The sequence below is a fragment of the Cololabis saira genome, chromosome 16, assembly GCF_033807715.1.
Source record: "Cololabis saira isolate AMF1-May2022 chromosome 16, fColSai1.1, whole genome shotgun sequence".
Taxonomy (NCBI): domain Eukaryota; kingdom Metazoa; phylum Chordata; class Actinopteri; order Beloniformes; family Belonidae; genus Cololabis; species Cololabis saira.
Genome location: NC_084602.1, coordinates 17,587,992 through 17,615,502, shown reverse-complemented (window position 1 = coordinate 17,615,502; position 27,511 = coordinate 17,587,992). Strand labels below are relative to the sequence as shown.

General features: G+C 42.6%; 2 protein-coding genes across 3 annotated transcripts in view; one reads left to right on the top strand and one right to left on the bottom strand.

The window, feature by feature from the left end:
* Positions 1 to 6,844, bottom strand: part of rtn4ip1 (reticulon 4 interacting protein 1) — a 16,744-nt gene extending 9,900 nt beyond the window's left edge. The window contains exons 1-2 of one of the 2 annotated variants that reach the window (XM_061743844.1): positions 6,365 to 6,844; positions 3,445 to 3,596 (exon numbers count right to left, since the gene is read on the bottom strand). In XM_061743844.1, the coding sequence (XP_061599828.1) occupies positions 3,445 to 3,596; positions 6,365 to 6,647 (435 nt within the window). In that variant the 5' untranslated portion in view covers positions 6,648 to 6,844. Of the gene's footprint in view, positions 1 to 3,444; positions 3,597 to 3,739; positions 3,759 to 6,364 lie in introns of those variants that run through there. The other variant, XM_061743845.1, reaches the window with a different exon arrangement.
* On the top strand, positions 6,842 to 27,511 carry qrsl1 (glutaminyl-tRNA amidotransferase subunit QRSL1). The gene is made up of 11 exons (XM_061743843.1): positions 6,842 to 6,997; positions 11,993 to 12,152; positions 12,227 to 12,325; positions 12,407 to 12,503; positions 14,198 to 14,359; positions 14,470 to 14,645; positions 15,810 to 15,922; positions 16,170 to 16,362; positions 25,802 to 25,919; positions 26,024 to 26,229; positions 26,522 to 27,511. The coding sequence occupies exons 1-11, from the start codon at positions 6,974 to 6,976 to the stop codon at positions 26,737 to 26,739; spliced, it is 1,566 nt and encodes a 521-aa protein (XP_061599827.1). The 5' UTR covers positions 6,842 to 6,973; the 3' UTR covers positions 26,740 to 27,511.

Sequence of the window (27,511 nt, the reverse complement as noted above, 5' to 3'; positions counted from 1 at the left end):
GCTCACAGCCGAGCTGAGCTATTTACACTATATGGGGGAGGTTTGTTTATCACCTCTATCCACTGTATTGAAATACTGTACATCACTTATTCTACCATAAAACCTGATCAGTTCAGCGATAAGCTCCACAGCTGTAGTTGAGCCATTATGATAGATACTTTATTAATCCTTTGCAGGAAATTAAGGTGTTACATCAGCAGCAGCAGCAGCATCAGTGCATTTTTTCTGCATGCATTCAACACAAAGATAAAAAACAGATCCAATAAAAAAAACAGATCACTTAGAATTAAAATTAGATTTAAAATTAAAATTAAAATGCCGGGGTACTAAAGTACTGAGTAATAAAGTGCTAAGAATAAAGTGCTTGAGTATTGCACATAGGACAGTTATTGCACATTATAGAGCTTGATGGCAGCTGGAAGGAACGACTTTCTGTGGCGTTCGGTTTTGCATTTTGGTGATTATATCAACTACTAGGATGTAAATAAAAATAAAAATGCGATGATTTGCAAATTTCCTAACTCCATATCATATTCCCCAACGAACACAGAAAACAAAGTGTGACATTTTACCATTTCATGCAAAGCATTTGCTCTTTTTGAATTTCCTGACAGCAAATGTGACGACTGGAAAAATAATGTAAATCAAACACCTGGAGGGGCATTAAGGTCATTAGATCAGTGACGTGCAGCAGTCTGCCGAAGTAAAGATGGGTGGAGGTTCACCCCTCTGTAAAAACTACATCTTCAAACTGTCAAACGGTCAAGGCTGCGTCAGAACCAGCCATGATTATCTGATGGAAACCACTCCAAGGACTCGGGACCCCGTCGAGGAATCTGGGTTTAAACAGTCGCTGTGCCACAAATCAGCTTCAGTCACGTAACATGATGCAGCACAACACGCTCCCATCCAGGCTATTTGCCTTTTTCATGAAATGTGAGCAGAACAAATAGTCATAAACTGTTAACGGGGTGTTTCGCCATTCCTCAAAAACATTAGCAGTTCCAAACTTTTTGTAGGAACGAACAAAACCTCGTCCTCCCCTGAGCACCGCAGAGCTCGTGTAAACAAGAATCCCACGTCTAAGTTCGTCAACACCAGACTTTACAGCATTATATCACCTTCATAATGTGCAGATACATTTAAAAACATGTTTGATGAGAATAAATTAGAAATATATTTGTCTTAATTGTTGGGAATTTCACATATTTACGGTTCAGATTATGTTTCTTAAAATCAATGGACCAGGAGGTGAAGGGCACACGTCGACTCGAACAGGAATTGGGATTCAATTTACCAAATAAATGAAAAATAAAATTTGCATGATGTGAATTATTGTTTAAAATTACCTTTGTCTGCAGATTGATTTATTGGAGCTTATTATATTCCTATCTATAGTTACTTTAAAAGTGTTTTAGGAGCCATACATCCCCCCGGTTGCCTCAGTGCACAGATACATGGTGCATAGATGCAACACATACTGTATAAAAGTATACGCTTTACTTCAGAGTTTGTTGTCTCCATTGGATATGAGTCCTGATAAAAGACGTCACTCCAGTTTTTGGGGCAACACGGTTGTTTGCAGCAGAGTTTTGTTGATGTAGAGAAATACTAATTTTTTGCATTTAACTTTCTATCCCACCATCTTTGCTTCACCTTTTGAACGTTTCACTGACCAGACGTTTTACCTGCATCTTTCCAAGCCTGTGCCTCACATGTCCCCATCATACCCCACTAATGGAGCAAAATAACTTGTTTTCTCCACTTCAGCTACAATTCTCTCTATTGTGATGTCACGTAAACATGCACGTTGAGGATGCACCTTTACACGTCCTCATATGGTCGTCTCTGGATGAGGAATTGTGTTCATTATTGAGCAACAGGAGGAGCTGTACGGAAGAGGATTAGGGCCACTGACTTTTTTTTTTTTTTTTTTTTTTTTTAATATTTTTATCCCGTTTTTTTTCCCATTTTTACCACCCCGTGCTCCTACCTACTGACAGTCCTGGGCATTGCCATCCTCTACCAACCCCAGGAGGGCCCTGCACTGAGCTCAGGTCTCCTCCTTAACCTGAGGAGTGAGCAGGCCGCTTCTTTTCACCAGACAGGGTGGGGCTTCTCTGGCTGGACGTAGCGCGTGGAAGGATCACGTTATTCCGGCCGGATCCTCCCCACCCCATCTGGCGCCCCGGTTGGCCAGAGGGGGCATGTATAGCCCAGGACTGTGTGCATGTTTTTGTGAGGGTAGCTCACACTAGCTACCCAAGGGAACACGGGGAGAACATACAAACTCCACACAGAAAGATTCTTTCGCCAACCCCACCCACCTTCTTGCTGTGAGACCGCTGCACTACCAGCTGCGCCACCGTGCCCCCCAGACTGACTTTTTTTTTAGAAATGAAAACAAAAATCCTCAGTAAAATTTTATTTTTGTTTTAGGTTTAGGCTTTAAGTCAGAATTCTGAGATTAAAGACTTTTTTTCTCAGAATTAAATGTTCTCTTCAGTGGCCCTAATCCTCTTCCATAGTGCTGTTAGTTTGCAAGCAACTGTCATTCATAAATGCAAGCACACTATTTATCAACCAACTTTTACATGCTGTTTGTCAATCTGGAGCAGGTTTCTGCCAAGGTGGGGATTTATGTGCAAATCTGCTTCCAGATGTATGAAGATTTCGAGGTCCATTGTCCATCCCTTTTTCAGGGAAGCCGTTGCCTTCTTTCAGCAAGACAATGCTAAACTGCGTCCACTGAAAAAGCACGGCTTCGCCCGCAGTTCAGACCGTTCACCAAGTGAAAAAATTTGGAGCATCTGAAAAAACAACAACTGCTCTCCTTTGTTCCCAGACGTTTGTGGACCGTCGTTAAAAGAGGAGAGGATGCTCCACTGTGGTAAACACCGTGTCCTGACTCTTCCAGATGAGTGGATGCCATTAGACACAAGAATACATGTTTTTTCTTAAGAATGACATTTCATTAATTTAAACATTTCAAATAACATTAAGTTTAAGGCGTCATGTCAAAAGGGAGTCAAGCACAGTAAAAATCAACCCTACAAGCTTCTGAACAGACTCTGGGCTGCTGGAGCCGTCGTAAACTCTGAAGTTTGTAAAACATGTGACTGACGGCGCTCACAGTAGAGTTGTTGTCTTGTTGCCGTGACAAAGCTGAAAATCAATCCCACAAAAGTAGAACAGCAGCTGTTTGTGTATTTTGCATGATTACATCTCTGTTGTAGAGTGTGACTACACCCTCATCATGTGGCATCAGACAGCTCATTCTGCAGCTGAGGTTTTGTGTTTTTAAATTGCAAATAATCTTTACGCATGTCGTGTACGCACCACCGCTGCAGCGAGGTCGTTCTTTAAAACCTCTGACGACATGCTGCTCACACAAGACTCATTTAGCTCCTATTACTCTACTCAGATGCCATTTGGTTTCTTTACCTCATCTCCTTCTCTGAAGTACTTCACATCCAGACCACACTCCATGATGACCCCAGACACATCCCTCCCCAGAATCAGAGGGAACTCACTGCCTGACTGGCTGATGTTCAGAGGGTCTCTCTTCATAGCCAGCGTAGCAGCACCGAAGCCACCTGACAGGGAGAGAGTTTCTGATTCAACCAAACATCTTAATGAGCCTGAAGCTGAGATGAGCAAAATATAAAAGAGAGAAGTCAAAGAGCTGTGTAACATGAAGATGAAAATGTAATTTCAGTTGCAGCCAGAAGAGAAAGACCTGTGACACGAGAATAACTCTTGTGCTGGTTACATCCACACCAACCTCAGCTGCTTTACACTGGAAACTCCTACAAGCCTGCTAAACAGCAGGAGCTTCAAACCCGGAGTAGCCACCTCACGTTTAAATGTTACATATGTTTACTTAAACAGAACTGTGCAACACAAAAGAGCTGAGCATTTCACCTCACTTTCAGCAGACTTTGTGAACTCTGTAATAAAAACGTTTTTTAAAACCTCAGAAGCATTTTTCTACGCTACATCACAGACAACATCCATGTCTCTTCATCACTTTTGCTATTATTTGCTATTTTTCCCACTTAAAAGTTCAAAGGAAGTGTTCTCAAACAAAAAATGATTGGGATCATTTTAATCTTAAAAAGGGGTGGAAATTATTATATTACATGAATATGATCAAAAATATTCATCAGTGCAAAACACATCTGTACTTTGAATGAAATAAGATAAGAAATAAGATATAAAATGGTTGAAAAAAAAACTATTGAAGAGAAATAAAACAACATGGCCCCTCAAAGGAAAAAAATAAATTTAACTACATGAATCTAAATAAATAAATAAATCTGAAATGCAAAAGCAAAAAGTGAAAATCATAAAATATAAATGGATACAAATAAAACAAACTAAATTATTAACAAAGTGAAACAACATTGTAAAGAAGAAGGACAAAACTGAGTAGTCTATACAGGAAATGACTTAATGTTCCTGCTGAAGGCAGCTCGATAAACTCCTGACTCATGGGGTGCTCGTTATCGCCATGATTTCTTCTTTTTGGCAAAATTTTTTCTTTAATAAATAATGTGGTGAAAAAGGTTAGATGTTGGTGCTGCTCCAATCAGAGGATTTTTCTTAAATCTTGAATAAAACCAAACACTGGCTGCAAAGAGGGACCACTAACTTGTGTGCAAGGAGTCAACTTAACAAACTGGGTTTGAAACTGTAGTTTATATTGACTTTGATAAAAGATGTGAACCATAGCTCAGTAAAAGGAGATCTCCATAGACATGCCTTCAAGAAGATTAAAAAGGACCAAGCGTCATCTCAAAGTGGCCAGGCATCCATCAGTCCAAACTTAGAATAACGGTCTCAAAATGCAGACAGTTTAGGACGAACGCTACTCTTCCTAGAAGTGGACATCCAGCCAAGATGCTTCACAGAATGAACAAGGCAAAGAAGAACCCACAAGGAATATCTAAAGACTAAAATATATTAAATCATCCTTCAGACCCAACAAACTGACAAAATATCTTCTTTTATAGAGGTCTGCACATCTGCTGATGACCACTTTATTTTGGTAAATAATAATGTTATGTCTTATAATAAGACCCACTATGATCAGACGGTTTTTAAAAATATCTTTACACACATGATGTCTACATGATGTTGTTTATTTGATTTTACTTTTTAGATTCTTTCTGGTCTCCCTCAGTCATTTACATGAATCTAAAATGTATTATAACACTTTGTAACCAGAAAGCAATCCAGCAAATGACAGAAAGCTTTCCATTAAGCTGAAACATCAATCAATCAATCAAATTTTATTTATATAGCACCTTTCATCCAGGTACATGAAATACAAAGTGCTTTGACATTTTGACTGAAGGATAAGCGTAATAAACAAAAAAAAAAAACAAACAAACTGGGAGACCAAAAAAATAAAAACTGGGAGACCAATGCACACTGACATACAATATAGTTAATTAAAATGAAAAAAAAAGGATAAAAGTTCAAGGATTAAGGCTAAAAAATAATCAGTCCACAGCAATAAAAAATATATATACATTACAAGAGATAGATAAATAAATAAAACAGATACCCTTAAAAAAATGTTAAACAGAATAAATCTATAAAATTTGATGCTACATAAAAGCCAGACCAAAGAGATGAGTTTTTAGTCTACGTTTAAAAATAAAACAGGTATATTTTCTGTGTGGTGAATACAATCTACCCAGTCCTAATCACAACCTCCCCAACCCACAGCAGACAGCAGTGGTATCTACTGGGGGTAGGGTTGCCACCCGTCCCGTAAAATACGGAATTGTCCTTTATTTGAGAAAAAAATGTTGCGTCCCGTATTGAACTAATACGGGACACGATTCCGTATTTTCATTGACTTTTACACCATATTCTAGTTGAATTATTGAAATAAATTAACTTTTACACCATATTCTAGTTGAATTATTGAAATAAATTAACTTTTACACCATATTCTAGTTGAATTATTGAAATAAGTTAACTTTTACACCATATTCTTTACCTGTAGGCTATATTACATCTGGGCTGATGTGGACATACAGAGCATAGGAGGCTATTTCAGTTGCTAGTATGGTTGGCTGTCTGTACAGTCATGAAAATTCAATGCTATTAAAGCACTTTAAACTTTAAATCAAAGCATTTTGTTTTTTCATATAAAATAAACACATTTTTATTCAGTTTAGAAGTTTTGGGGCTTTTTTTTGGCTCCTGCGCTGCTGAAATCAGGGCGTCCCTTATTTCTATTTCTGAAAGGTGGCAACCCTAACTGGGTGGCAAGTGTATTTTACACACACGGATATGCAAATGTATTTTTATTTGACCTCCTTGTGCTGGTGGGAAATGATGCACTCACCTCTCATGCTGACGTCAAGCGGGTTCAGAGCCGCCGCACACACCTTAACCACCACCTCATTGGGGTAGTTGATGACGGGGAAGCTGGCATCTCTCGTGAACCGCAAAACATCGTTGTTTCCGTATGTGTCTATGACCCAGGCCGGCATGACAGTCCTGGACCTGCCGGAGGTCCTCAGCAGTCTCACCTGGCCGCAGCGCCAGGACGCACACGTGTGTGTGCACTTTGCCTTGGCGAGATGAAGCAGCAACCTTCTGGACACTAGATATCCTGCAGGATTCATGTCTGAACCCCCCAAAACACTGTTCAACTGCAGATCAGCGACAAGTGCAGAAATCACTCAACAATTGCTTCTTCTCATCTAGAAACGTCTAACGACTCGTGCAGTAAATCATCTTTTCTTTCTGTTCTTTAGTAAAACTCTGAGACGGCTGTCCTCGACAGGCTCCTCAGCACCTCCACCAATCAGAGCGCGGCTTCTTCACGCCTCGTCCAATCACAGATGAGGATGTTGGGTTTTGACAGCCGGCTCAAACATGGCAGCTCTCTGTGCAGCACACTGTTAAGGTTGTTGTGAATTTGAACAATTGTTTAAAAAACCAACAAAACATGCTTGGCCTGACGTTAAAGGAGGTTAGTAAGACTGACTGCGCATTGCCTCATTGTTTAGCTTGATAGTCTCTGTTGTATGTTCATGGAATATTAACTTAAAACCTGTTTTGCTGCTCAATTGTCTTTATTTTCAAGTAAACTTTAATCGACAATCAGCATTTTACTGCTTTATGTGTGTATAAACGACAATATGTGCCTGCAAAATCGTAAATAAAGCTGTTAAATAGCCAATACGTAACAATGCTTTAAAGGGGGCGTGTTATGTAAAAAGAAAAAAAACTACTTGTGTGTTTAAAAACTGTTTGTTGAATGTTTGAAGTAACGAGCCTCTCAAAATCACCAGCAAAAACAACCTGTTACTTAATTTGGGGCAGATTATTTCTGCAGGAGAAATTCAGATGTGAAGGGTTCTGTGACATCACAGACCCCGACAGGGAAGAAGTGACGTGTCAGTAAGCCCCGCCCCCAAGCAGATAAACCAATAACTGTCCATTATCAGTTCCACAGGGACTGGAGCTTGGACATCTGTAGCTTTCAGATTCCTAGAAAAACACTGGGGCTGCGTCCGAAATTGCACCCTAATGAGTATGCAAAATGAGTATGCGAGATTTTTTAGTGCGTCCGAAACATTAGGACGTACTCAATAGTATGCGCTATCCATACTCATTCCGTAGAAATTTATTAGTGTGGATTGATGGACACTAGCCGAGCAGAAACTTCCCACAATGCAATGCAGCGGTGTTTGGTTGCTAAGTGTTACGTATATGTCATAAGTATAATATTAAGTATAATAATATTATTATATAATATTAATATTATAATATTCGTATATAATAATATTATATAATGTCATCTTGTTTCGGCCAGAATAAACGGGAAAGAGCGGAGCAGTGCTGCTACTGCTGCTGTGACACGTCACTTCCTCCCAACGGCAGGAAGTGCCGTGTGTGCTCTTAATAGTACGTCCCAATTAATGCACACTACTGATATTTACTCAAAAGTGTGCCCAATTTAAGTATACTTTTTAGTATATACTTTTTAGTATGGCATTTCGGACGCACCATGGAACATCCTGAACTCTATTTTGTTCTGAGAAGTTGGACAGCGGAGTTTATTTTGCTCCATTTCCTAAATCCAAACAGAACAAAGCTTAATGTCTGCTTTGGATTAAGCTGCCTAATGTCAAGAAGGTTCACGTTTTTAACTCTAACATTACCCAGAGTTACTGAATGACCATCGTGACGAAGCAACACAGACTTTGCCTCTGATAAGTTATCTTGCTGATGCTAACGGTAGCTAACATTAATCATCACTAGCGTCTTGAGTTTTCTTCAGATTATGGAGCCACCGAGCACCAGACACAAACGTATAACCTTTCTTACCTGGCGGTGAATAAACAGCCCGGATGTTTTCCAGTCGTGAGGCTTCATAATCATGACAACAATAAGATGAGGCTTCTCCTGCTTCAGTGTGATCTGTAAACCCTCACCTGCAAATTTAACATTACTACCATTTATATCTATTTCTATATGTTGTACATATCCCAGCATGTCATAGTTAAGTCTCATTTGAATGCTCCTTGATGAAAAGTAGTCCTCTTGTGTGCAAAATGTGTCTTAAAAATCTTGGGACAAGGTTTCAACACAGACGGTAAAACTTTAATCCAAGCTGATAGATGTTCAAGTTTTACAGCAAAAACTAAAGGGGGCGGGAGTTACCAATAGGTCAATTTTCCAGCCTCCCAATTTTTTTTACATCCACCGAGCCTCATATTATGCTGCATTCACTATATCTCAGAATTGAGTAGCACAAAGCTGTAACACACATTTTGAAAGAGGCACTTCCAGCAGATAAAAGGTGTAGAGTTAAGTTGAAGAGCTGCCTCCGCCCCCTCCGCCTGTAACTTTGTTTTGACCAAATAATAATTACAAATATTTCATTTAGACCTCATCAAATAGTTTTATTTGAAACATTTCATTATATGTCTCCTTTTTATTAAAAAAAAATTAAATATGCTTTAATATTTTATCATAGGGGAAAAAAACAACCACTAATATAATATCAAAACTGGAAATACAGCTTTTTGGAATGACCTTGTTACAGAAGACTAGCACAATTACTGGCACAGTAGTCCACATCTGAAGCGGATAAAAAAACACGCACAGTATTAAGACTTGTTTTAGGACTAGGTGAAATATTTCGATCCACTTCAAACGTTGACTTATCAACATTATTATTATTATCGATCCGTCACAGCCTTATGTAGTTAAATGCAGTTGAGTGATTCTCCCCTTTTTTCCATGTGAGAATGATGATACAAAGTTATTTTAAAGAAGTTTTCATTACTTTCTTTGAAATTTACAGCCGTTTAAGTTCAGATATGTGGGCATCCACAACTTCTCACAGTATCTTGTTTGAATTTTGGTTGATTGGTTGGTTTGGCCGTGACAGATCTCTTGGAGCTGAGTCCAGTTTGTGGGCTTCTTGCTCGTAGATGCCTTTTTCAGGGCTTACACAAATTTTCAACAGCCCTCGCCCTTCTTTTCTCCACTCGCACTTCTTTTCTTCCCTAAGCCCTAAAAAAGAAGGGGGAGATTTTAGGGCACTTAAAATCTAGGGCACTTGGCCCAGGTGCCTGTCCCAATTCTCCCCCTACCCCTCGTTTCCATCCCTAGCCTGATCAGGAAGCTGAGAGCCAAAAGCTGTTTTAATTTCAGCTGTAGCGCTGTTAATATGGCACTTATATTCCATATAAAAAAATGTGCACAGAAATATTTACAAAAAAAAAAGTTTGCAGTGTATGTGCTGCTACTGCTGATGAGGTGTCCTGTCCACCATTTTCTCTTAAAGGTTTAGGAACCTGTCCATATGTTCTTCATATAGTTTTGTACTTGTGTGGTTTTACTCACTTGGAAATACTTTTAAATTGTCTAATAAAACTTGTTTCACAACAGTTTTCTCTTCTGGGGTTTCTCAAAGTAAGGTAATGTCTCAAATTATAAACTGTACAACAAGATCAATAGTAAAATAAGGATAGTGAGAGAATCCGCAGTAAAAAAGGCTTTATTTGCTATATTCAAATAACATTTTTAAAAAGAAAAAAAGTAAACATTGCACGCAGAACAAAGAAAGGTGCTGTTCCATATAAAAAAATTTGCACAGAAATATGTACAAAAAAAAAGTTTGCAGTGTATGTGCTGCTACTGCTGATGAGGTGTCTGGTCCACCATTTTCTCTAAAAGGTTCAGGAACCTGTCCATGTTTTTTCATTCTTTTTTTTCACCTTATTAGGTGTCGGACCTGATCCGGAGTCCCTGGAATGAAATGTGATTACTGCAATGCACAAACGTCCTCGTAAAAAAAACAAACAAACAACAAAAAAAAAAAGTTTGAACTATGATAACAAGGCAGCAAGCGACGTTATTACTTCGTAACCCCCCCCAAATAACGTTGCTGCCTTATAGTAATGTGAAATATACAACAAATTTGTAGAAAATATGAGAGTTAACGAGTAGTTAACAGGACACGGCATGTTATCTACCCGACTCATCATCAACAGCCACATATTATCTTACGTTAACTCAGAATCATAATCAGCTTTATTGGCCAGGTTCGAACATTGTCCAACAAGTAATTTGACTCCGGTAATTTCACTCTTTGGTATTAAAAATAAACAATAAACAATGTGGTATTTCTATGTACTGTTCAAACTGTTAAAACATACAAAAGCACTGTGATTTTTTTAATTCCATGGGACATTATACTTACATTTGTGGGTTCAATATCCTCCTGCTCTTTGCGGTTCGCCATTTGACTCAAAAAAATGAAAAAATGCTTGCTTGCTCAAAATCGAGACGAGTCTGTAAAGCATGTTTTCCTCGGTCGGCGAGCTTTAAATAGACGCAGCCTACGGCGTAGCTTACGTAGCTTACGGCGTAGCTTACGTAACCATATTCCGGCGTGATCTTAGCGAACAACGGACAAAAAAGGGATGATGTACATTCACTGAGTGAATATTATGAAAGTAAAATATCGGTTTGCGCCGAGAAATGTAATCAAAATGCATTTTTATGCAGAAACTAACTCAAAATATTGATTTTACTCCCAAAAAAAACAGAAATGTCCTCCATGTTTTTTTTTTTGATTCAGTCCGCAAATGACGACGAAAAGCATTCTGGGAAATCTTCATACCCCCTCGCTCGCCAAGTCAGCATCTGAAATCCCTCGATTTGAAGGGGATATTCTCAGCCCCTAGCCCTCGTTATGCCCCCTCCCCCTTGGTGAAAAGAGGAATTGGGACACCACTACCTTCACGGGAACGCGCAAAAGTTAGGGTTAGGGAAGAAAAGGAGGGCGAGGGGGAGTATTGGGACGCACCCTTACACTCGTCCTGAAGCCTCTTTGCAGCTCATCTGGAGCTTTACTTGAGGTCATTGTCTCCTTGGAAGGAGATCCATGCCCAAGCTTTCACTTTTAGATGTTGTTGCTTCAGTATTTCCACATAATGAGGAAAGGACTTTCCTCATCATGTCTATTTTGTGATGTGTACTATAATAAAGCAGCCCCACTTTATGATGCTGCCATTCCCATATTTCAAAGTGAGGATGGTTTTCTGAGGCCTGCAAGCTGTTTCTTCTTGCATATTATTGTTTTCACAGTTGAACATGGGACCTCCAGGTGTCTGGAAATTGTGGCAAAGGATAATCCAGACAATTATTTTCTCCCTGATGATTTCTTTAGATTTTTTGATGATGTCATGCAGTGAACCCCTTGTGTTTGATGGGAATAAAATACTCCCACAGGTATAGCTCCAGGTAACTTAAATTATATCAAGCCTGTCAGAAGCATCTCAGAGGTCCAGACTTCAGCTCAGCCACACTGTTTATGGGCTTGTCCATTTGACCATCGACTTGTTGATGACTTTCCCTGGAATGATGCAGCATCGGGGCCCAGTAGATATGCTTTCATCCATGTGGAGTTACCTTCCATTGACGTTGTTTCGTTGTTGTTTTCCAGGTATCTCTGGCGTTCAGGGAGGGGAAAATCTCCCCAACGGAGCTCTGCAGGAAATGTCTGAATCGCATCAAGAAAACCTGGCACCTTAACGCTTACATCACTGTGACAGAGGAGCTGTCCCTGAAGCAGGCCGAGCAGTCGGAAGCCCGGCTGCTGCAAGGTTTGTAGTCATGAGCTCTGCTCCTGCTCTGAGTGGACGCATCAGAGTTACCGCTTGAACTTGTCTTCCTGCAGGTGTTCCCAGAGGCCCCCTGGATGGAATCCCCTTTGCAGTCAAGGACAACTTCTGCACTGAGAATATCAAGACCACATGTGCTTCCAGGATGCTTAAAAGTCTGTAGTAAAAATTCCTTCAGGTTTTATTTCCAATCATACGGGTCCAGAACTATGAACCTGTGTCTGTGTTGTCCACAGACTACGCTCCGCTGTACAACGCCACCGTGGTGCAGAAGCTCCTCGACCAGGGAGCCGTTCTCATGGGCAAAACCAACATGGACGAGTTTGCAATGGGGTAAAGTTCACATTGTCACTATGTTTTTTCACAGTAACTCTATTTCTGTCTATGAACGTGTTTTGTTTTAAATGCGCTTTTGACCAAGTTTGTTCTTTAATCCTGTCTTTTGTATAAAAACATTACAAAAATCCTCTGATCATAGTGGGTGTTAGTATTAGGCAGGTTGACCCTTGTGCTCCCAGAAGGATTAGCTCTCAGTAAAGGCTGTGGCACAACTTGACTGTGACCTGAGAGTTGCAGTAACTGACGTGTCTCAGGGGTCTTCAGATGGGAACCTCCTTTTGCTAGTGTCTCGTTTATTTGGTCCCACAACATCTTCAGAAGGCTAAACGGTGATCTCTGGCGTCCCAGGGTCACTCCTCTTATGCAGCTGTCACTGCTCCTCAACAACACAACTACCTCAGAGGTCGGGCTTTGACAACTAGTGGTTGCCAAAGCCCAACCTCTGCCATCTTCAACACACCCAGGTCCCATTCGTGCAAGCTCCAGGTACTAACAGTGCTGATACTACCTTCCCTAACACCTATCACAAGCAAACAAACTTACCAGGATGGTCCCTAACAAAGAAATGCAAATAGGCCACTGCCGAGCCGTAAATAAACTTCCTCTCCCTGGATTTCGTTCTCAAAGGCCTGGTTGATCTCATCAGACCTCTCACACCCTCATTTTCATACTAAAAGAAAAACAAACTTCAAATAAATAACCAGACTACATATGTCTTCCTCAAACTCTGTCCCCACACTCCCAGTTCCCCCGGGATGTGACTACTGATCTAACTACGAAAGCCCTACTTCCCTCTTCTACTGCACGGACACTAACCCTCCATGCTCGCTGCTCAGCTTCCTGAAATGTGAAATGGCGATGGTTAACATTGTCCTTTTTTAAATAATAAAAATAAATAAACTAACCAATAGGTCTGCTATATGCACTATTATTAACATGAACGTAATTTCACAATACAGCCTCGTATTACACTGTGGTGCAGCATCTGAGAGCAGTGTCATGCATCCAAAAGCAAGACCAGGCCACCTAGGTGGTGTCTAAACACCGATAGATCAGTATTCACCACAAAACCCAAATATACACGTTTTGTGGCACTTAAGAGTAGGTTAGGCCACCTCAAAAACAGGGTAATGCGCATTGTGGCTCTTTCGAAAGAGTGGAGATGTTGAGATACAGAGGTACGCCAGTGTTGCATCTCACTGTCTCTGCAAATCGTCACCCCTCCTCCACCACCGTGCTTGAGATACTGTTTGGTTTTTCTGTCACGCACCTAAAACAGCAAACTGCCAAAATATCAGCACAACTGCTGATGATCAATTCCTACAGGGCTGATGATCAGTTCCCATGAGGTCAATGATCAGTTCCACGGGGCAGATGATCAGCAGGACCTGACAGCAAGTAACCCTCTTAAATCCTACTGAAGCATTAAGTGGGTACTTTGCATTGTCCAGTTTTATTTTTGTCTTTGGCTTCACTTTTTTTTAAAAGAAACAACCCCCAACGATACAGTAAAAAAACAGGTCTTTTGTTGACCTATTATAATCAGAGGATTTTTACAATGTTTTTAAATACATATGACCATTAAGAGAGCAGGTACAAACCTTTTCACATGACTACAAGTAGAACTGTTTAAATACAAATAAATACAAATGACTGGGAATGTATTTCCTTTTCTGTTTTTCTCTCAGTTCAGGCAGTACTGACGGGGCTTTCGGTCCAGTCAGGAACCCCTGGAGCTACGCTGCTTCCTACAGGGGGCATAGGGAGACGGCGGCAGACTCCGACTGGGTCATCGCTGGAGGAAGTTCAGGTGGAAGCGCCGCAGCTGTCGCTTCACTCACCAGCTACCTGTGAGGGGCACTCTCATGTTTCAGGAAATCAAGCCAACAAGAAATATAGAGCAAAATCCAAACTGGAGCTTTCAAATGTTCATGGACTGTTTTGGTAAATTACCTGGCAGGGCTTTGGGGTCAGACACGGGCGGGTCGACGCGTAACCCCGGAGCGCTGTGTGGTGTTGTGGCCCTGAAGCCCACGTACGGCCTCCTGTCCAGACACGGTCTCATCCCACTGGTCAACTCCATGGACGTCCCAGGAATAATGACGCGCTGCGTCAGCGATGCATCTGTCGTCTTAGGTGAGAAGTGAAGGTGCTGATAAACAACTAGTTAATTTTTCTTATGACCTAAGACCAATTGACGAAAATGGGAAGGCTCCTGGTGGTGCTGAGGCAACTATCTTTCACGTTCTGACTTTATGAATACCCTTACTGAACTTTTTTTCCAGCAATTTTTTATTTTGCGTTTTAAAAAGAAACATTATTTTATCTCTCAGAATTTAATTTGAATGAAAAACTGGTCACAACAAAGATGATTAAGTACTAGTTCTGACAGCTCCATCGACGTGTGTGTCGCAGCAGCCAAATGATGTTAATCCAGCTTCCTGCAGGCAAATGTTAAATAATGAAAACAGTGTCGGAGGCTACGAGAGCGTGAAGCACCAAACATGCAAGAGGAAAAAGCCAGGAGAAAGTACACCTGTTGAGTAGTTGTCTGCCTCCACAGCAGCTCCATTCCACCTCTAAAGCTTTCTGTTTGCATCGATTCCCGTTATGTGGACCGTTTAAAACAGTGTAAATGTTTGTGCGTCTGGCAGCAGAATGGGAGATCGTTAAAGTAGGACAGAAGTCACATCACAAGTGGTGCAAAATGAGCTGCAAGAAGACAGGAAGTTGGTCTGATTTCTTTCAATGGGTCACATATGATGTCACACATTTTCATAAAAGCATTTAAAAGTAACAGTTATTCCAATGACATTTATTAGCAGCAAACAAAGCAAGGCTTTGTTGAGCCAGTTAAACATAAAACACCGCAACAGTTACAATATGTTTACTTTTACAGTGCCAAAGCTTTGTCACCAAGCAGTTTTACACAATTAAACCAAACAAATGCCGCTTTTGACCAAACAAGTGCTGCTTTAGGTCTCGTATGCAGCATATCACACTGGAAACAAATATTACTTAACTGAGTGCTTTTTCTCTTGATATGAGCACCTGCCCCAAAAAATTTCTTGACCCTGAAAACAGGATAAGAAAAAAAAAATTCTATCAATCAGCTCGTTTATATGTTTATAGCCAAAATGCAAACATGAAAGTATTGGGTAGATCACCCATACGATAGATTGTTTAATGTGCTCCTAACCATCAACTGTGGCACTAGATGATGCTATCTGGTTGATGTGACGGGGATAAACCGGCCTCAGATACACTCTGTAACCTGAGACTCCGTTGGTTTTCTAACAGGTGTCCTCCAAGGACTCGATGTGAGAGACTCCACCACAGTTCCTGCCCCTTCATCACAAATGGAGCTCCCTGAAGACTTGGACGTCAGGAATATCTGCGTCGGCATCCCAGAGGTGAGTTAATAAAAGGTCTCAGCGTTTATGGACCACAGAGCTGTTACAGTCCAGTCATCATTCAGATATATTCCCATTCAAATCCATAAAATGCCAATTGATTAAAGAAGGATTTAAAATTCAGTCCTGGGCTCAGCGGGAAGTCCGTGAAGAGTACCCAGTATTACCAGGAGTAAGTACGGGGCTAGACGGTGCACTAGCCCGACTAACGCCTCCAATCCTGCTGTCCTGTCTGATTATCCACCAGGAATACCATGCCCCCGGTCTGTCCGAGGAGATATTGGCGCAGTGGAGTCGTGTGGCAGACATGTTTGAGAGGGCGGGGGCTCGGGTGGAGCGAGTGTCCCTCCCACATACCCAGTACTCCATCGTCTGTTACCACGTTCTATGCCACGCTGAAGTGGCATCCAACATGGCCCGATTCGATGGACTTGAGTACGGTATGAGCCAAGCTGCACCGCGTTACAGTGGCAGAGAAGTGGCATTGATTTATTATAGTTTGTGATCTGATCTTCATTTAAGCCACAATAATACACAAAAACATTGTGCTTGCACTGATAAAACACCAACTATTGCAATTACTTGTGTCTTTATTGAACATGACCATTAAACATTCACAGTGCTGGAGGGAAACGTAAGCAAACAGCTGGTTGACTCTTCTGTGGCAGCAATGACTTCGTCAAGCTCTCAGGTCTAGTTTACTAGATGCAGAAGTGCTCTTTAAAGAGCTGAGTCTTTAGCCTTCTCTCAAAAATAGGTACAAACTCTGCAGATAGGACAGAGTATCTCTATGTTTAGGATCACTAGTCGTGTTTTCATTACCACTAGAATTGCACAAAGCCTAAGTGGTGGTTTTGCAGACGTGTCGATAAACCAGGTTATTTATAAAAGTGTAATGAAACACTTTTTTGCATTTGCACGACTCCAGCATGACTCAATGTGGCGTAATCAGTCAATCCAAAGTTATCAAAATCTAGTTTTTCTGGTGTCATTTGTAGGGTTGCAGCTATCGAATATTTTAGTCATCGATAATTCTATCAATTAATCGAGTAATCGGATAAAACGTACTTTTGCTTAATTAACTGTTCTGTTGCTGGCTGACAAACCGAGTCTCCTTACGGGGACAATAAAGGTTTTCATTCATTCATTCATTAAAGCCCAATTACAAATACACAATAGAAAACAAGACAGATCACTTAATAAAAACAACCAATTTGTTTCCTTTTATAAGAAAAAAATGACATTGATTTACATATAAATAGTTAACTGTTTGTAAAATTTTCCAATAAAAATAAATAAAATTACTTCAAACTTAACATTTCCTGAGACATAGAAAAAATATTGAGAAACAATTTTATTTGTTTTTAAGTATCTAAGTATCTAAAATAAAATTTATTCTTAAACACCTCTAAATGCCTTTCAATTGTGCAACGTTTAAACAGTGTATCTATATACAGTGTATAATATGTAATGTACAATGTATAATATTATATATTGTTGCCAAACATTTTTAATATATAATATTATATATAATATACACTGGTATACATGTCATATGTGTATCTATATATCCAGTGTATCTAAATATAGTCTATCATGTGTATCTATGGGCGTATCTGTGGTGTGGTGTCACATCAAAAAGAATCAGTGTGAAACGTGAGCTTTAAATTTATTTTTGAATTAAACAAGGCTTCGAGGCAAAAGAAATTCCTCGATTATTTTTTGTATTCGAGATACTCGAGGAATCGTTGCAGGCCTACTCATTTATCTGATGTAGTTGTGCTATAACACAACTTAATCATTATTCATCACTGCATTACATCAGGGCTCTGCCTCTGAATAATCATTTAAATGATCATCTGCTGCTGTCGTCATCCGTTGACTACTTTCGCAACAGCTGTAGCGGCAATAACTAAAGATGTTGACGCGTTGTCCAGGTCTTGAAGAAGTAAAGTAAGCCCAAGACATGATGCTCCCTCCACCATGCTTCACCATGGGTTCTTGACAAGTTATTTAGTTTTTTCAGTATTCAGCTACTGCCCAAACTTGACAAAGGCCTGGTAAACCATGAAGGAAGCAACGGGACAACTCTTTCCTTCCTTTCTCCAATTTTTATTTATTTTTTCATTGGAGGAATCTCATCAGGTTTCAGGTTGAAAACCTTCGAACAGAAAACAGAAATGTATTAACATCACTTTTAAACAAAACATGTAGTATCTACTTTTTCAATATTTTAATTAACTTAATATTCAAAGTCCTTGTAACTTTAACATAAATGATTTTAAAGTGCAAACAATCATACCAGTAGCTTCTCCAAGGTTTGACCCAAGCTGAACACATGCTTCTCCTCTCTTGTCTGGAGTGATTCTGCTGGAGCACCGAAGGCAGGTGTTCTCAGTCACCTAATCAGCAGGGGATTTTCCTCTCCTCAGCAGGGAGGTGAGGCATTTCCCCTCTCTGCCTACAGGTGGCGCTGTTACCCGACAGGCCCTGACCTTAAACCCAACACCTCCCACTTGAGCTCCTGGTTCCTGAACCCAAGGAGGTCACAGCCATCTACTTAGTGGTGGCCTGTCCAACCTTTGGTCCATCCTCTTCATCACCTGTATCTCCTGTGTTACCCTGCTCTTCCATTGGAAGCAAGACGACTATCCGCCTGACATCTCTGTGAAGAACTGTAGCAGGGAGTTGGGTTGAATGTTCCGTCTTTGCTTTGCCAACCCCTTTGATAGGTTTCCCAGAGGAGACTGGGTAGCTTGGGAAGGTTCGAACGTACACATCCCTCACGACTCCTTTCCTGTCGGTGTTGACACCGACAACTCTGGCCATCCTATACTGGCCCCTCAAGGCGTTCTGGTCCGCTACCCAGACGATGTCTCCAATGGCAACATTGCGCTCTCTTGTATGCCATTTACTCCTGACAAACAGGTTGGGGCCAGCCAACTGACTCCACTTTTTCCAGAATTTGTTAACTTCTGCTTGGATCACTCTTAGCCTCTTGTAAGAGTAGCTTTCAAAGTCAAAGCTTCCTGGGTCCCCCTTAGGTCCAGCTCTACCTAGCAGTAGAGAGTTTGGGCTGATGTAGTCTATGCAGTCCTCTCGACTCTGAGTCCGGGCATCTATCGGCCTCTCATTAGCCAGGTTGGCTGCCATGTGAAGGAATGTTTGAAACTCCCCCCATGTAAAGATTCCATCTCCTCCCAGGTTATGCAGGGCTCTTTTCACGAGCTTAACGGCTGCTTCAGCAGCTCCATTCCTGTGAGGCGAGTCTGCTGGGTGGATCTTCCAGCTCCAGTCTGTTCCATGTTTGGAAGCCTCATTCTCTAGTTCTGCCTTTTCCAACTGCTGCAGAAAGAGGTAAAGTTCTTTCAGGGCAGGCTTGGCTCCCACAAAGTTCGTCCCAGGGTCTGACCACAGCTTTCTTGGATGCCCTCTCAATGCTGTGAATCTTAGGTAAACAAGTAAAAACCCTTCGGTTGATTGGTCACTAACGACATCTGTGTGTATAGCCCTCGACGCCATACAGCAGAAGACAACACCCCAGACCTTGAGCTTCACTCTCTTTTTCACCGCATCCTTCACTTCATACGGTCCGAATAGATCTACTGTTGTGAACTCAAATGGTCTGGCTGGCTGCGTCCGCTCCATTGGAAGGTCGCCCATGATCTGCTGGCACTTCCTTGCTCTGGCCTTTCTGCATATCACACAGCTGTCAACAACTTTCTTAGCCAATCTTCGGCCTCTTACAACCCAGGCTTTCTTCCTCATCCGTAGGAGTGTTCCTGCTACCTCCTCGTGGTTCACTTTGTGGGCTTCCTGAGCCAGAAGTGTTGATATCCAAGCCTCATATGGTAGGATTGGTACTGCGGTTTCCTCTTCATTGAAGATCTGTATTCTTCCTCCACATAGCAGCAATCCTGATTCTTTGTGTCTGTATACAGCCAGTCCGTTGAGGGTAGTGTCATGAAAGGTGACCCCATCCTGGGCCGCAAGGCAAAGGTCTCGAAATGCGTCTTCACACTCCCCAGCAGACAGTACAGCTTGTTTGGCCTTGGTCTTAGCATCCTCCTTTGGGGTTATTACCTCCCACTTTGGCTGACTGACAGCTGAGCCTTTCATCTTCCACCTTGTTGCAGCTCTCCACACCCAGGCAATGACTCTGATCAGTTTGGTTAAACTGCTGAACCTCCTTTCATCCACAAGCAGTTTGATTGCAGAGCCTGCTGGAGGTCTGCGGATTGGATCTTCTCTCCGATTATCAGGAGTCATTGGAGGAGTCACAGGTTTATTGCAGTCAGTAGTTTGTGGTGCAACACTTTGGTTACTCCTTGCCTGAGCCCTGGTCATTACTGCTGAGAAAGCCTTCCTTTGGAGTCGGTCTATGCCCTCCTTGGCGTTTGCTGCAACTTCTTTAGCTGACTTCTTTGGCCACACCTCCACTGGCTGCCTCAGGAACCATGGTCCATTTTGCCATTCTGAATCCTCATGGAGAACCTCAGGAGTTGCTCCTCTGGTAATAATGTCAGCAATATTCACGTCTCCTGGGATCCACCACCAGTCCTCAAGCGATCCGGCTTTCTGGATTTCACCAACCCTGTTTCCAAAGAAGGTCTGGTATCCATAACTGTCTCGGTGAATGGCTCCCAGCACAGTTTGGCTGTCTAGCAGGTGGAACCACCGTTCTACTTCCATTCGGCTGTGCTTTTCAAAGTATCTTCTGAGCCGGGTTGCAAAGACTGCACCACAAATCTCTGCCTTGACTGGTTCCCCTTTTTGGTCCAGTGGTGTGAGCTTCGCTTTGGATCCAACCAATCTGACCTGGATGCCTTGCTCTGTCTCCCATCTGAGGTACACCACAGCTCCGAAGCTCTTGTCACTTCCATCCGAGAATGTTACTCCCCAAGGTTTTCCAACCCAGCCTGCTGGTGTGAGACTTCTGTGGAAAGTGATCTGGCCAAGACGCACATACTCCTCAAACAGTTTGATGGCTTCTTTTCTGAGGTCTCCAGAAAGTGGCTTGTCCCAAGTGTCTCGGGTCAGACTTCCACCTCCAGCCTCTTGGAATGCTTTCCTGACAAGTATGGCTCCTTTCTGCTTGGTAGGTGAGACTAGCCCGATTGGGTCATAGAGTCCAGCTACTTGGCTCAATAGCTCTCTTCTGGTTAGTGGGTCAGGAGTCTTTACTTTCACTTCCCCTTCAAGAAGGTCTTGTCCAGTTCTTATTTTCTTTCTTCTTCTTGAGAAGTTGATTGAGGTTATGATGTAAAGCTTGTCTTCCTGGACCAGGTATCCAATCCCTAGGGCTCTGTTTTCACCTTCCCTCCTTTGATTTGGAAGTATCATGACTCCATCCTTTTCTGCTGATGTTCCAGATCCAGGTTTTCCTGCCTCCGGGTTTGTCTGCCTCCCACTTTGCCCTGATCGGACCCACGGCTTCAGGAAGAATCCACCAGCTTTCAGAATTTCCTCTACGCCCTTGATGGTCTTTTCCAGCCTGTTTGAGTCACTGTGGGATGTCAGGATATCATCAACATAGCTGTCCTCCTCTAGGACTCTACGCTCCTCCTCTTGGTGAGTAAACATTGGCAGCCTTGCCGTCTCCCGCATAGCCAGCTGTGCTATGCATCCTGCTGGTCGATCACCCATGTTGACTCTGGTGATTGCATACTCTCCGATCTCCTCATCCTGAGTATCTCTCCAGAGGAACCTGTGGAGGTGCATCTCCCGGTCTTCCAGCCACACAGAGTTATACATCTTCATGATGTCCCCCAGAACTGCAAAAACTCCTCTTCTGAACCTGAGTAAGACTGCCTGGATTGGATTAAGAACGTCGGGTCCTTTTAGAAGGAGATCATTCATACTCAGCCCCTTGAATTTTTGGCTGCTGTTCCATACAATGCGGATTGGTGTCGTCAAAGAGTGGGGATTTGGTGCTGCTAAGTGGCTCACATACCACAACGGTCCCCTCCAACAGTCAATACTCTCTTTGGTGAGTTTCTTTGCTGCTCCTCTTGCCACCATTTCGTGTATTTGGGCTGTGTAGGCAGCCTGCCACTCGGTGTCCTTCCTGAGCTGTTTTTCTGTCTTCAGAAAGGTAGCCACCACTCCACTCCTGTTGTTGGGAAGAGAAATTGGGTCTTCAGTCCAGGGATACTTTGTGTCCCAGTGTGGGGCATTACTGTGGTCATCCGCTCTTACATAGGTGAGGCCTTGTCTTATAATTTCAAGTTCCTTTTCTTCGTTCAGTGTCATCTCCTTTCCCCCTGGTTGACAGCTACCACAGCGACATCCACCACACTTCGGTTCACAGGCTGCTCCGATGCTGTCCCATTTCCACCAATCAAGGAACTCTCTGCCAGCAACCATGGTGTCAGCCTGCCTCCCTCCTGCTTCAATGAGCTCTTCATATTTCACGGCAGCTGTTCTCATTGAGCGAGCGAAGTGTGTTTCAGATTGATGTGCTGCCATGTAAACCTCCTCAAAGAGACCTGGATGAGCTCCTCCTACAGTTTTCCCCAGTGGGCCGTCCCACAAGACGAGGTCCCCAACGATCTTCACTCTCTGTGGGGCAAGTCTGCCTTCGCGGTGGCTGATGAGTAATTCAATACTCTCTGGTCGCTTCAAATCCTCCAGCTCAGTCTCTGGGAAGAACTTCCTCAACTGTTCAGGTTTGATGACTCTATGGATTTTTGCTATTTCATCTAGACCATAGCAGACGAGTTCATGAGCTCGTTCCGTCCCTCGGGGTGTCTTGACTCTCACTCGGAGTAGATATCGCCTGGTGTTGACTCTCATCGCCATTTCTCCAACTCCCTGGACAACTAAGGTAATCGCTTCACTCCTCAGCTTAAGTCTTTCAGCAGCTCTGTGAGTGATGTAGTTGGTGTCCGATGCTAAGTCGATCAAGGTTCCGATCTTCTGACCTGCATTGGCAGTGACTTCTAGCAGCATCATAATAACAGGTAGCTCTTCTAATCCATTTGCCTTCACTAGTCCCAACCGGTCCTTCTCTGCACAGTTGGTTATTGCAGTCATGTTGGTAAAAGCCCGTCTGCATTTTTCTGCCATTTCAGGGGAGAGTTCAGCCATGAATTTTTCCTGTTCCTCTGTAAGCTCAGTCCTTTTCCTGCTGTCTTTCCCACCTCTGTCTTCCTCGCCCCTCCTGGATCCTCCTCTCGGACAGAGAAAGAAATGGTGGTCTGATGAGCTCCCCTTTCTGCAGTCTTTGTTTCTGCACAGGTAGGTGCTTGTACATTCATCCTCTTCTTTATGACATTCTAAGCACCTTTTACATGCTCCCAGCTTCTTTACAGCATTCAGTTTCCCAGCCAGCTTCAATTCCTTGAACCGCTTACAGAAGAAAACTTTCTCTCCGTGCCTTACATCTCCACAGACAACACATCCTACTTCTTGTCTTGCAGAACGTGTGGAAGCAAATTTCCTTTCGAACTTCCTTTCTTGCCTCTCTGGCTTCTCAGTTACTCCGAGCTGCTCCAATTTCTCCAGAATTTCCTCTTGAGTTTTCAGGAACTTGAGGAGACTATCGAAGTGGTTGTCAGGAGTGACATTGTTTGCGGGATTCACCATGAACACGAGCCAGTCTTTCTTCACAACATCTGGTAGCTTGCTTTCGATGGACTTAATTACCAGAGGGTTCTTGATGGCACCCGTGTTTCCAAGCTCTGTAAGGTCAGCCAGGGCTTTTTCAACAGTTTGGATTAAATCAATGACCTTTCTTGGCTGATGTGCTTTTAAGGCGGGGATCTTATCGAGTTCTTCGATTATCTCCACAGTGATTGTGGACTTATTTCCAAATCGGTTCTCCAACACTCTGAACATGTCTTGAGCACTGTTATATGATGACAGACGGAGGTCTCTGGAGATTTTTTCATCAACACTGTCCAACAGTTGCATTTTTTTCACTTCCACTGAGCCGGTGGGTTCCCCCTGCTTTTGTAGGCTCTCCCAGTCTTTTTTCCATCGGTGAAACTCTCTTTTGCAACCATAAAACCTGGGCAGACTAGTTGGCTTTATTCTCACAATGGGTGCGGCGTGTGCAGCTGGTGTGGTTGCTATGCTAGCTGCTGCTGACACTGGGACTGCTGCATCTTTCTCCTCCTTTGCAACGCTTTGTGCTATGGCAAAGTTTGCTCTTTTCGTTTCAAGCTTATTACTCATTAGTTTAAGGGCCTTCACTCTGCCTTCCAGATCAGCTTTTTCCTCCACTTGAATCCACATCTCCCAAGCTTCTAGGCTCTTTGTAGCTTCTTGGACCAGCTGTTTACTGAAGGTCATCTGTACTTCATAGCCATCTTGATTTACAGCACTAACTGGCATTGCAGCAGCATCCTCACAAGCTTTCTCTGCTTCCTGGATTGCAGTCTCCAATTCATCCTGTCCATAGCTTGACCATAGTCTGACTCGAACCAGCTCCCTGACTTCATCCAATTTTGACTGACAGTCATTAATTGTTTTCTCCAGGTCAGCCTCCTGTTGCTTGCTAAGATCTGCTTCTTCATCTTCAGCTTCAAGGTCTGCTAGTAAACCAGCTTTGTAGTCATCACTTGCTTCACAGAGTTTTCTTGCTTCACAGGTGAGCTTTCTAAACTCCTGTTGTAGTTCACTTTTAGCCATGTCTTGTGCTCCTCTGGTGAGGAAATTAGCTGCTCTGGTGAAAGCACTTTTAGCCAAAGTCCTTTCTTTCTTCAGTTGGCTCACTGTCTTTCCAAAAGCTTCCTCCGCCATTTTGTGAGGATTTTACAATTTATAATCAAGTCCAGTTTTCCCTTCTGCTTCGACAGCTTCCTTTTTGACTTTTATCAGGCCTTTAATCCTTCTTCGTCTTCACTGTCATGCATTGGTTTTCAACTGACAAGTTATTTAGTTTTTTCAGTATTCAGCTACTGCCCAAACTTGACAAAGGCCTGGTAAACCATGAAGGAAGCAACGGGACAACTCTTTCCTTCCTTTCTCCAATTTTTATTTATTTTTTCATTGGAGGAATCTCATCAGGTTTCAGGTTGAAAACCTTCGAACAGAAAACAGAAATGTATTAACATCACTTTTAAACAAAACATGTAGTATCTACTTTTTCAATATTTTAATTAACTTAATATTCAAAGTCCTTGTAACTTTAACATAAATGATTTTAAAGTGCAAACAATCATACCAGTAGCTTCTCCAAGGTTTGACCCAAGCTGAACACATGCTTCTCCTCTCTTGTCTGGAGTGATTCTGCTGGAGCACCGAAGGCAGGTGTTCTCAGTCACCTAATCAGCAGGGGATTTTCCTCTCCTCAGCAGGGAGGTGAGGCATTTCCCCTCTCTGCCTACAGGTGGCGCTGTTACCCGACAGGCCCTGACCTTAAACCCAACAGTTCTTCTTTGCCTCATTGAGGGTTCTGTCATGTCTTTGGAGATATCCACTTCTAGGAAAGGGTAGCCACCGAACTAAACTGCCTCCACTTCCAGACAGTTTGTCAAACTCTGGACCGATGGATGTTTAAACGCTTTGAGATGACTCTGTTTCTGTCTCCAGTCCCATGGAGATGAACCACTCTTGGTCGCTGTCTTCAGAGGTCTTCTTCTTGCGAGGCATGCGTCTCGTCAGCAGATGCTTCTTACGAACAGTAAACAAAATGTTTGTGTCTATTTAAACCACGTAGCTCTAAACTACACCTCCAAACTCTGTTCATCAGCTGGACTCCAGGTGTGGAAGCCACTGACTGAAACGATTAGTGTCGGGGTGTGAATCCAGCTGTGAATATTTAATGCAGGAAACCAGTGAATTCCAAGCAGCTTGCTTATATTGTTGGTTAAAAGTAATTGTCTTGCTTGTGGCATGTAAGTGGTGATAAAGGTTATTGATCTGGTCTGCCAGGCCACCGGAGCGAGATGGACAACTCCACTGAGGTCATGTACTCTACAACTCGACACGAGGGCTTCAACGATGTGGTCAGAGGGAGGATACTGTCCGGAAACTACTTCCTGCTTCAACAGTAAGGCGGCAGATTGCACCTGTCTGTGCCCTCCTTATTTACTCACTAAAACTAAAGCTGCATGTCTATCAGCTGGATGTTTCCTGACACTTGAATTATTTCAGGAACTACCAGCACTACTTTGTAAAGGCCCAGCAGGTCCGCCGGCTGATCGCGGATGATTTCAGGCGCGTGTTTGGCTCAGGAGTCGATTTGCTGCTGACGCCCACCACCCTAACGGATGCGGCCTGCTTCCACGACTTTACACAAGAAGACAACCGCACACGCAGTGCACAGGAAGACGTCTTCACCCAGCCTGCAAACATGGCAGGTACAAAAAAATCCCTTCAAGCTAAGCCGGCGACGGAGTGCAGGAAGTACTATCCCTCCCCCACAAGTGCGCAGATGCAGAGTGTGAGCAGCCACACCTGTAACTGGATTGTCTAAACCAGCGTCAGTGTGGTTAAGACGTCATATGTTCCCCTGTATTAAAGAGGCCTTCATTTACACATTTCATTACGAGATTCTTTCCATCTTCCAAGCCGCTCTCTAACTCGCCCTCTCTGTCAAATCCTTCACTCTTTCATGAGTTTTCTTTCAGATCTGTTTTTTCTTCGCTGCAGGTCTGCCCGCCGTCTCCGTCCCAGTGGCATTATCAAGGCGGGGCCTTCCCATTGGCCTGCAGCTGATTGGCCCGGCCCTGAAGGACAAGCAGCTGCTCAGTGTGGCTCGGTGGGTGGAGAAGAGGGTTGGATTCCCCTCCATCAGCGACTGTGATGAGCCACGGGAGAGCAGGAGTGATTTAGGAATGACCGAGAGGGAGCAGACTTCAGCTGTATGAGGAGCGCTGTAGATACAAGAAACCCACTACGCGCTTTTATTTTGTAAAAAGGATTTTCTTTGTGCTGTTGTATCTACCAGTCTGAAGACAAAACAGCTTTAGGGATAAATAATGAATAATGACAACCCTGAGATGTGTCATCACATCCTGTTGTTTTTCATGTGCAAAATGATGCAAGTTGTACTTGTTTTTCTTTTCAGTTCATCTTCATATTTAATTTTACTGCAGTGTAAATGCTTGTCCTGACTGTTTATGTTTTAATGAATACTGGGAAACTGCTTTTTTATATAAACGAACATAAGCCAATATTCAATTCTTGTTTCATATAAAATCATTTCAGTTTGTTCTTTTGATAATTACAACCTTTTGGTTTTTGTGGCAAAGTGCAACATCAAGTAGCTGTTTTCAGCAGGTGTAGAATTCTTAGTTTCTTTTAGTACAACCCTGCAGCTTTGGTTCTGGTTCGGGGGCTGGGTTTCTGTTCTGTTCCGGGTCCATGAACGAAGACCAGGTTTGTTGTTTTACAGTGTACTCATGAGATGGATAGCCACACTGCAAAAACTCCTCCAGAAATAAGTCTAATCTTCCTAAATCTAGTCTAAATGCTTTATATTCAGCAAAATACCCCTGCCGATGGGGTCAGAAAAACCGGCTTGACTAATTCTTAAAACTGTCAAAACAGTCCTGTAGACAAAACCAAGACTAATTGTCTTGAAACAAGGCTTTTTTTTTTTCTTCACTTTTTAGAAATTATTTTTTTTAGTGTACAGTA

Bases quoted from the DNA above. Each gene is read 5' to 3' on its own strand.
- qrsl1 (XM_061743843.1), top strand. From the start codon at position 6,974: ATGCTTGGCCTGACGTTAAAGGAG. The intron at 12,326-12,406 runs GTCTGTAGTAAA...TGTTGTCCACAG, and splicing joins TGCTTCCAGGATGCTTAAAA to ACTACGCTCCGCTGTACAAC. The intron at 14,360-14,469 runs GTGAGGGGCACT...ATTACCTGGCAG, and splicing joins GCTTCACTCACCAGCTACCT to GGCTTTGGGGTCAGACACGG.